Genomic DNA, 8,704 nt, shown 5'->3' with positions numbered 1-8,704 from the left:
CTCCTCCACCCCCTCCCCCTCCATCTTCAGGAGGTCCACCACCCCCACCTCCACCACCTATACCTTCAGGCAGTAGCCCGCCTCCACCTCCCTTACCGCCAGTCGTTCCTCTACCACCTCCCCTCACGTCCTCCCTCCTTCCCTTAGATAACTCCCATCCTCATTGCCTGACGGACTCCAAACATTGGACTTTGCCCACGAGGCGTTACGTGCATGAGGAGAAGTACAACTCATTGCGGCAGCCCAGGAAGATGAAGACGATCGGATGGACCAAGATACCGCCTATGAAACTGAGTGAGTAACCAATATACCGATTTTGAAACTGAGTGAGTACCAGATACCTTCCATGAAACTGAGTGAGTAACCAGATACCGTCAATGAAACTGAGTGAGTAACCAGATACCGTCCATGAAACTGAGTGAGTAACCAATATACCGACCTTGAAACTGAGTGAGTAACCAATATACCGGCCTTGAAACTGAGTGAGTAACCAGATACCGTCCATGAAACTGAGTGAGTAACCAATATACCGACCTTGAAACTGAGTGAGTAAAACATTTGTGATGTTTTGAGAAAGATGTGTGTACGCTCAACGACCATGGTAGTTGTCAGTATTATGATGAGGTTTTGAGAGACATTCTTTACCTTGTGTGATATTTTCTTCTGAGAGTGAGAGACATAATAATTATGTACATTTATATTTGAAAGGTTGTTTTAGGTCACTATTCACGTTTTGTAAGATATTCACGAGATCTTTATCGGAAGTATCTCGTCCGATTTTTCACACAATCTTACTTTCTGTTTTCAGACAATAACTCAGTATGGGCCCAGGTGAACGTGAAGGAAATCGCTTTCGATTTCAACCAACTCGAAGAGCTGTTCTGTCAGAAGCAAAGGGAGACCAAACCGAAATCTCCGGTCCCCAACGCGTCTGGTTTGGACACCGCTGTCAAATCCCCCGCTGTCACCTTGCTGGATTCCAAGCGAAGTTTAACCATCAACATATTCCTACGCCAGTTCAAGAACGGCATACCTGAAGTGATTGATATTGTGGAGGGCGCTAAGAGTTTGAGTGTGGATACGCTAAAAGGACTGCTGAAGATATTACCTGGCTCAGAGGAGGTGAGTGAAGCGCCAGTGAGTCCAGAGAGAATGAACGACCTCAATAAACTCATATCTTTCATACTTTTCATAGAGTGGAAATTCATTGACGTGGGATGTGTATGGGGATTATACCCTGGAGATATGGGATTAATCCCTCAGGTGAAATCCAAGTCTGTAAAATACATATTGTGAAATGGGTTTCCAAAATAGGTGTGTATGTACCTAATTGCAAATATTAATATTGGGCAGAAAGGACCGGTTTACGTAGTGAGAAAAATCCTTGTAGTTAGAAAAATCCTGCTATGTAAGCGTTAGGTCGCGGGTTCAATTCCTGCTGGGGCGGATTTTGTCCTTAACAGACGTTCGTTCTCGGAACGGCTGGCTTCTGGACGATGAGACTTGAAGCTGGGAAACCTCGTCAATAGTGTAAGTAAAGCGACTGAAATGTTTCTCCATTCAGAATTTCTCCATCCAACGAACAGATAGTAGTCCTTACTTATGAGATAAAAACTTTAGCTTAAAAGATTGAAAGAGAGGAAGAGAGAGAGATTTTCATTAGTCTTTTGAGAAACACCAAACGAGGTTTAACTACATAGTAGTAGGTATGTACATAATAGAAGGAGCCAATAGAGGAACCTCTTGTCAATCGAGGTACAGGGTCCCACTTTTCAACCTCCTCCTTTTCGTCCACAGGGGAGCTACGCAGCCAACGCCGTCGGGTTCAAGGTCAGTGACCTCAGCAAACTGACGGACATGCGAGCCAACAAGCCCCAGATGACCTTCCTCCATTACGTCATCCTAGTGGCCAAATCAAATAACGAGCACATTCTGGACTTCACCGCCAACAGCAGAACTCTGAAGGATGCGCTGAAAGTGTCACTGAGCAGCGTGGAGGAAGATGTAACTCAGATGGTGCGCACTGTGAACCGGCTGACAACCGAGTTGACGCACAAGAGTGACGCCATCAAGCAAGTGTTCTCAGGTAAATATCCGGTTTGGGTCTTTGGGAGAAATTACTAAAACTGGGAATATAGCGAGAAAAATCTGAAAAATTTGCTAACGGCATGATTGCCAGCCTTAAACAAAACATAACAATGCTGAGAGGGATAGGAATTTTTCAGAGGCAATCTGTCAAAATGAACAGCCCACATGAGATTTGTAAAATTAATTCCTTTATTGTGGGTTTCACCATGTCGATTCGCGCTGAAAATAATGATGATAATAATAAAAATATTAAGATAGGTAGATAAGAGAATATTCTTCAATCTTGTTTGCAGCCACTATCAAGGAACACGCCAAAAACGTTGAGGAGCTGAAGACGAGTTTCGATCAAATGAAATCCGGAACCCGAGACTTGATCGTTCATTTCTGCGAGGATCCGAAAACATTCCAACTGGAAGAGTTACTTCAGATATTCAACAACTTCTTCGATTGCACTCTAAGAGCGGATAAGGAGAATGAATTGCGGAAAAAGAGGGAAGAAAAACTGCTGCAGTTGGAGACGAACAAGGAGAATGAGAAAGGTAGGTGATTCCTTTAGACGTGATACATTGGACTGGGTCTGTGTCGTAGCACGCACATCCCGTAGTATGCCCCTTATTACATAGATTATGGGGGATAAGAGGCACAATTTTTCCCTTTTAGGTCCTGATTTAACACGAAAACAACAGGAAGTATCAGTTGAAATTTTTATAAGAGAAAAACAGGTGATTTTTTTTATGTGATTGTGGACATCAAACCCAATACCTTCAGCATGGCAATCACGCTCGTTGTCGCTGGACCGGACCTTAAACTGTTTACCTACATTTTATAAATCTCTCGTTCCTTTCAGAGAGCAACATCATGAAAGTTCCGAAGAAGCGAGCCAAGATCCCGGACACGATGACTGGGTTTGAACAAAAGAAAGGACTGGTGGATCTCCTCATGGAAGATATCCGCAAAGGCGACTTCAGACTGAAAACCCAACCAGCGGCCAAATCTATCATGCTCGAACAGAGCTCCTGAACAAATCAAATAGATTCGTATAAGCTTAACCCATCTTTTGGGGCTATTTGCCCTACAATTAAGCCTCGGAGTGGGCTTTTTGTAGTTTTTCTGTATGGAGTCTATGGAGTTAAGCTGGAAAGTCAAAGAGAACTTCTGAGTGTAGGAGGAAATATCCAATTGAAAAATCAGGCAGTGCAGATGCTATATCACGCTGAATGCACCAGTCCTCCCCCACGGATCACTGGAGTGTATCGCGCGTGGTTGGTATCTGGATGGGTGACCGTCTGAGATATGCCTCTAATATATATAAAAAATCATCTATGTAGGTAAAATAAAATTGAATTTTATAGCTAAGAGTTCATTTTTTTTTTGAGAATTTGACCACATAATAGTAGGGGTTTGTTGCTAGAGATTATGTTTGACAGTAACCTCACCTAGTGGTTATTTTCAAGTTTTTCAACTCAAAAGAATTTTACAGAACTCCTTTTCCCGATTGTAGAATAGATTTTTTTCCCTTTTTTTATATATATATAATTCTGATGTACCCCATCCTATTATGTTAGTAACATTTTACAATTTGTGCCTTTATTGAATTTTAAAATCAACGATTTTTAGATGAAAATGAAAATTGGGGCCATATTTCTCCACGTTTCTTGTAATATCAATTTTGTAATGATAAGTTGTACTTTTATTGTAACACCTGTTGTACCTAATCATAATCATTTAACTTTATGATAGTTTTGTCCAAGATACGTTAACTGGTACCTAATGCTTTTTCCATTAACCTCACCTTGTGGTTGTCTACCAAGAGTTTATTTTGTAACCCAAATAATCTTTATTCGTCATATATTATAGATAGTCTTAGATTATTACTTGTGGTTGTCTACCAAGAGTTTATTTTGTAACCCAAATAATCTTTATTCGTCATATATTATAGATAGTCTTAGATTATTATTTTTTTATCCAATATGTTATTTTACTTTGTATGTTTTGTATCAAATGAACAATATACTGTTTGTCACTCATGATAATGAATTGAGTTTGAGATACCTAACGCTTTGACTCAAAAATGTTTACATTTTCACGTAGTGTTAAAATAATCATAATGATAAGAAAGAAAAAAACGATTTATAAAATAAATACCTACCTACCTCCTTATAAAGACAGAAGTCTGGTAAGTCCTGGCAAATTAGAAGATCCAGAGATTTTGTTTGAAAAAGATCCAAAATAGATGCTAGATGGGTAGGTACATTGTACCCTGCATATTATTTTTTCTTTTTTTCCTTTTTCTTTATTCGTCATATATTATAGATAGTCACAAATTCGTTGTAAACAAAGGTCTAGCATGGCACGAGTAGGTACCTACATCTGATTGATAGGTTCATCCAGTAAATTCCAATCTCCTATTAGTGTAAATTCTAAATAATCTCTTCTTCTTTCCCTTTTATTAACTCTCTTTCACTCTTCGACCCTGTTATTTCATTTACCCTTCCCTTTTCTGTTTGATTTGTTTGCGTTTTAATGTATGTAACTTTTGAGAATTTATATTTTAGATGAACATTTTTTTTTAAGATTGTCGAAATAAATTTATCTTTTTTATATGATGTATATCCACCCACCCATATAATCAATAATGGATTGAGCCTTTTTTGTTCCTATATTTTGAATATTTTTCGAATTAGGTAAGGTGACTGTCATGTACTACTCCCGAATCAGGATTTATTGCTCGGCTTTGTGAAGTGAAGACGAAGTGTGATAAATAGCTATAACAACAAAAGAGATTCTGCTGTTAGAGAGAGAAAAAAAGTACATACCTACATCATACACCAAAAATTAGTACCTGAGTATATTTCAATCAAAATATATTTTACCTACGTTGCGTTGGCTATTTTTGCTAAATTGGTGTATGTAGTGTTAAGCAAAATAAAAAGACAACAAGAAATCTAAACAATTCAGAACTTTCGGATATAAAATGTTCCAAGTCTTTAGTGTCAACATTTTCAGTTTTACAGGTTAAGTGGTTAACTAACTCCTAAATTCGTTGTAAACAAAGGTCTAGCATGGCGCGAGTATGTTATACGAGTAATAGCAACAAATCCAAACAAAGAACTCAGAGTAATACCAAAGACGGTCCACATGAACCACCTGCCGACACAAATGAATTACAAGAAAGCAAACCATCCAATGAAATTGAAATCGATCTAAACGTGCAAGACTCGACCATGTTCTTGAAACAGTTGGCAGCTCTATGTCATAATTTCAATAAGCAAAGTGTCTCTAGGAACACTCGAGACTGTAGAGCCCGTGTTAATCCATCAGGAGATCGTATGGATTCGGGTTACGTCGAACATCCTCAGAACAGTCCTCCTCAGAATACTCCTCTTTTTTTTTTTTTTTTTTTTTTTTTTTTTTTTTTTTTTTTTACATACCCACTGTCCTTAAAGTAAATAGAGAAGGAACATGGGGTATTTAATTTATTTATTTGATGGGTCATACAACCCAGTAATACAATATTACATGGGAGAAGGCTTAGCCTTTCAGGTGGGAGTTGAACCTGCAACCCAGTACTTACAAGGCAGGCATGCTACCTTCTATACTAACTAGACTGGCTAGGTACAGAGATTAAAGAGGAATAGGATTCTAATTGTTAACCTCCTCTTTAAATAAAACACATAAAAAAAAGTTTAATTTGCTGATTATCTGAACTCCTTTTCCTCCTCAGAATACTCCTCAATGTAATTGTATGGGTAAGGAGTTGTACATGCAATCACGATGCTGCTCTACATCATCCTTCAGTGACATCAAGAAGAAAAAGAGAGGGTACAAGGAACGTGAGAAACAAATGAAAAAGGAACAGAAGCGACTGCAGCAATATTGTAAGAAGAGGGGGCAGAAGATTATCAAGGAATTCAAAATGAAAGAAAAAATGAGGTTGAAGGAGGAGAAGATAAATTTCAAATTATTGAAACAAGACCTGAAAAGAGAGAATCGGGATAATTTACAAAAGAGGAAGGAACGATTGAAAAGAGAAACGGCGAGAATGAAAATGAGGAAGAAAGAAGAGGTACAAAGGCTGAAGATCTTGAAAGAGAAAATCAAAAAGAAATGTAAAGGTTTGAAATACATAATCGATTCTGATGATGATTAGTCAAATTTATTGACTCATGATTGGTAAATGAGTTTAGGCAGTAATTTGGCTTTTTAGTGTAATTATTATTGCATTTTGTAAATAGGGAGTAATGAACTAATAACTATCTATACTTAGTAAGTACCCATTGGTTCAATAAATTTTCATTTTAGCAATAGTATCCTCCAATGTGTTATTGTAATTTTTGTCCCCTGTCAACTTATAAATCTCATTTTCGTACAGAAGTTGACTTATTGAGTTATTACTTGTTTTACTGGCAACACAATTAGCATCCTGAGTTTTGTTGCCCTTTGCTTTACACTCTATAATGAACTTGAGTAATTTCTGTATAGTAGCATCTTGGGGAGATGTTTCTTCATCACTCACATTTTGGTATTTATACTTGTGTTTTGTTAACACGGGAGGTTTCTTTGTGATGATTTTGTTTTTATTTTTGGACTTGGATAATTTATCCAGATTGAAGGACCCCTGCCCATTCGGTTCTTTCGTTGTAGTTGGCTTCCTTGTGGTTGTTGTAGTCACCGTTGTGGGTTTTGGGGTCGTTTTGAAAGTCAACCAGGTCGAAGGTTCTCTTGTTTTCGAACTGTGTTTGACGGTCGAAATAGTTGGTGTTGTGTAATTGTTTGGTGTATCTTTTTCCGGAGGAATTTTTCTCAAGTTGGGATAGTGCAGAAAGTTTTTGTCGTTAATGGAAATATAGTTCGAGTCCTCGAATCTTTCAATAATGATTGTTTCAGGGGCCTTGGATTCTAGTAAGATTGTTGTGGTTTCCTGAGTTGTAAAATCTTCATCAAGTTTTAATGTTGTTGGAAATGTTCCTGTTACACTATCGTCTGAGTAATCATCGATAGCAGTAAATGCTTCTTGTAAAGGACCTGTATTTTCTGTGACTGTTGTAAAAGAACTATCTTCAAGAAGGCCTGAATTAAATTCTGTGTGTTTGTTTTCCGATTGTGTCGGTGATTTTACCTTAGGTGTGTTTATTTTGTTCCATATCTTTATTTTCTCTTTATTTTCTTCCACATCTTTTTTCTCTGTTCGTTTTTCATTTTCTTCTTTCTCAATTCTAGTTGTTTCCTCTTGTGTATCTTCTTCCTTTCTGTCTTCTACAATCTGTTTTTCCTCACCTTCCTTTGCATCTTCTGGTTTGTTTTCCGATTGTGTCGGTGATTTTACCTTAGGTGTGTTTATTTTGTTCCATATCTTTATTTTCTCTTTATTTTCTTCCACATCTTTTTCCTCTGTTCGTTTTTCATTTTCTTCTTTCTCAATTCTAGTTGTTTCCTCTTGTGTATCTTCTTCCTTTCTGTCTTCTACAATCTGTTTTTCCTCACCTTCCTTTGCATCTTCTGCTTTTGTTTTGTCTTCAAGTTGTAAGTTGTCTTCTTCATTTTTGTGTTCCTTTTCGTTTGCCGGATTCGCAATTGAAACAGATCTCACACTTACATTACTGTTGTCTAAATGCAAAGTGTCGTTTTCTTTATTTTCTGTCTGAAAATCTCCTTTTTTCTCGCTGGTCTCAACTGTATCCCGTTTTTGCTGAAACAAGGAAAGAAAATAACCAATGAATGTCCAATTTCTGGTGAACTTTCCGAAGGCCACAAACCCCTCAATATTCTTTTCTTCATTTAGGAATCGGTATGCAACATCAATGTTAGGAACTCTAAAGTCAGGACAAGACCTGGACGAAGTTTATATGTAACAATACCTATTTTAAGTTAAAAATAATAATATATAATAATAAAAATAGGATACATTTTACTCGTACGTATATTTTGAAAACGGTATTGTATTTCAGTTCACGTATACGAAGTGAGATGTGCTTAACTTAGGGTGGGAATCACATGTCCATAAAATAATGCTTACCTACTAACCTCGGAGTAAGCTGGTAAGCTCAGAAACAGTGTCCCAACAGTGCCCGGGCATACTCCAAGGTCAACATAAAACCTGTTGTCCCGGGCCTTCGTTTCTAGAACTTACCTTATGAGATGACCATTCATCCGCTCTAATTGTTGACAGCAATATCCCAAGTGTAGAAAGCCATAACAGCGTGCCAATATCTGTGTACTTCATATCAAAGGGATTCAAAATCTAATGGCAGTGAAGTAGCGCGCGTATCCAGATAAAAATTCCCTGATGGATCACTGAATAAATGGCACATCCAGCCAATTGATTCACCAATGAAAAATAGCACTGTCACATTCACTCTTGGATAGACTATTGGCTCCCTAATCCAAAATATGTAGAGCTAAATATCACAGCTAGACAATAATTGGTTCACTACTCAAAAATGGTACTAACCGAATATCACCCATCTGGCCATGTGCGATTACTAAACCAATATTTGGTACTGCTAATAACAAGTAGATTAGACCACAGCTGGCCTATTATTTTGTTATCAGCATCAAATGATAAAGAAACATATTTTTACTTTTTTCAAGATACCTAGGTACTTGCCCTATTTTG

The 8,704-nt window shown here is 37.7% G+C and overlaps 3 protein-coding genes across 4 annotated transcripts in view; 2 read left to right on the top strand and 1 right to left on the bottom strand.

Annotated features, from left to right (window-relative positions):
- Window positions 1-3,889, top strand: part of LOC103507091 (inverted formin-2) — a 10,713-nt gene extending 6,824 nt beyond the window's left edge. The window contains exons 3-6 of the mRNA XM_026822033.1: window positions 1,514-1,530; window positions 1,798-2,086; window positions 2,382-2,627; window positions 2,936-3,889. Of these exons, the coding sequence (XP_026677834.1) occupies window positions 1,514-1,530; window positions 1,798-2,086; window positions 2,382-2,627; window positions 2,936-3,108 (725 nt within the window). The 3' untranslated portion in view covers window positions 3,109-3,889. The remainder of the gene's footprint in view (window positions 1-1,513; window positions 1,531-1,797; window positions 2,087-2,381; window positions 2,628-2,935) is intronic.
- Window positions 3,890-3,977: 88 nt separating this feature from the next.
- On the top strand, window positions 3,978-6,238 carry LOC108252124. The gene is made up of 2 exons (XM_017443171.2): window positions 3,978-5,469; window positions 5,820-6,238. The coding sequence occupies exons 1-2, from the start codon at window positions 5,151-5,153 to the stop codon at window positions 6,236-6,238; spliced, it is 738 nt and encodes a 245-aa protein (XP_017298660.1). The 5' UTR covers window positions 3,978-5,150.
- Window positions 6,124-8,617, bottom strand: LOC103507090 (myb-like protein X). 2 transcript variants are annotated; one of them, XM_026822035.1, is made up of 3 exons: window positions 8,219-8,617; window positions 7,585-7,777; window positions 6,124-7,377 (listed from the first exon to the last, which is right to left on the bottom strand). In XM_026822035.1, the coding sequence occupies exons 1-3, from the start codon at window positions 8,309-8,311 to the stop codon at window positions 6,371-6,373; spliced, it is 1,293 nt and encodes a 430-aa protein (XP_026677836.1). In that variant the 5' UTR covers window positions 8,312-8,617; the 3' UTR covers window positions 6,124-6,370. The 2 variants fall into 2 exon arrangements, with proteins under 2 accessions (XP_026677836.1, XP_026677835.1); XM_026822034.1 differs by having other exon boundaries at window positions 6,124-7,365; window positions 7,573-7,777; window positions 8,219-8,616.
- Between the last annotated feature and the right edge of the window lie 87 nt (window positions 8,618-8,704).

The sequence above is a fragment of the Diaphorina citri genome, unplaced genomic scaffold (genome assembly GCF_000475195.1).
Source record: "Diaphorina citri unplaced genomic scaffold, Diaci psyllid genome assembly version 1.1 scaffold286, whole genome shotgun sequence".
In the NCBI taxonomy this organism is placed as follows: domain Eukaryota; kingdom Metazoa; phylum Arthropoda; class Insecta; order Hemiptera; family Psyllidae; genus Diaphorina; species Diaphorina citri.
Note: the sequence above shows the minus strand (reverse complement) of the source record. Positions and strands in the feature narration are given on the sequence as shown.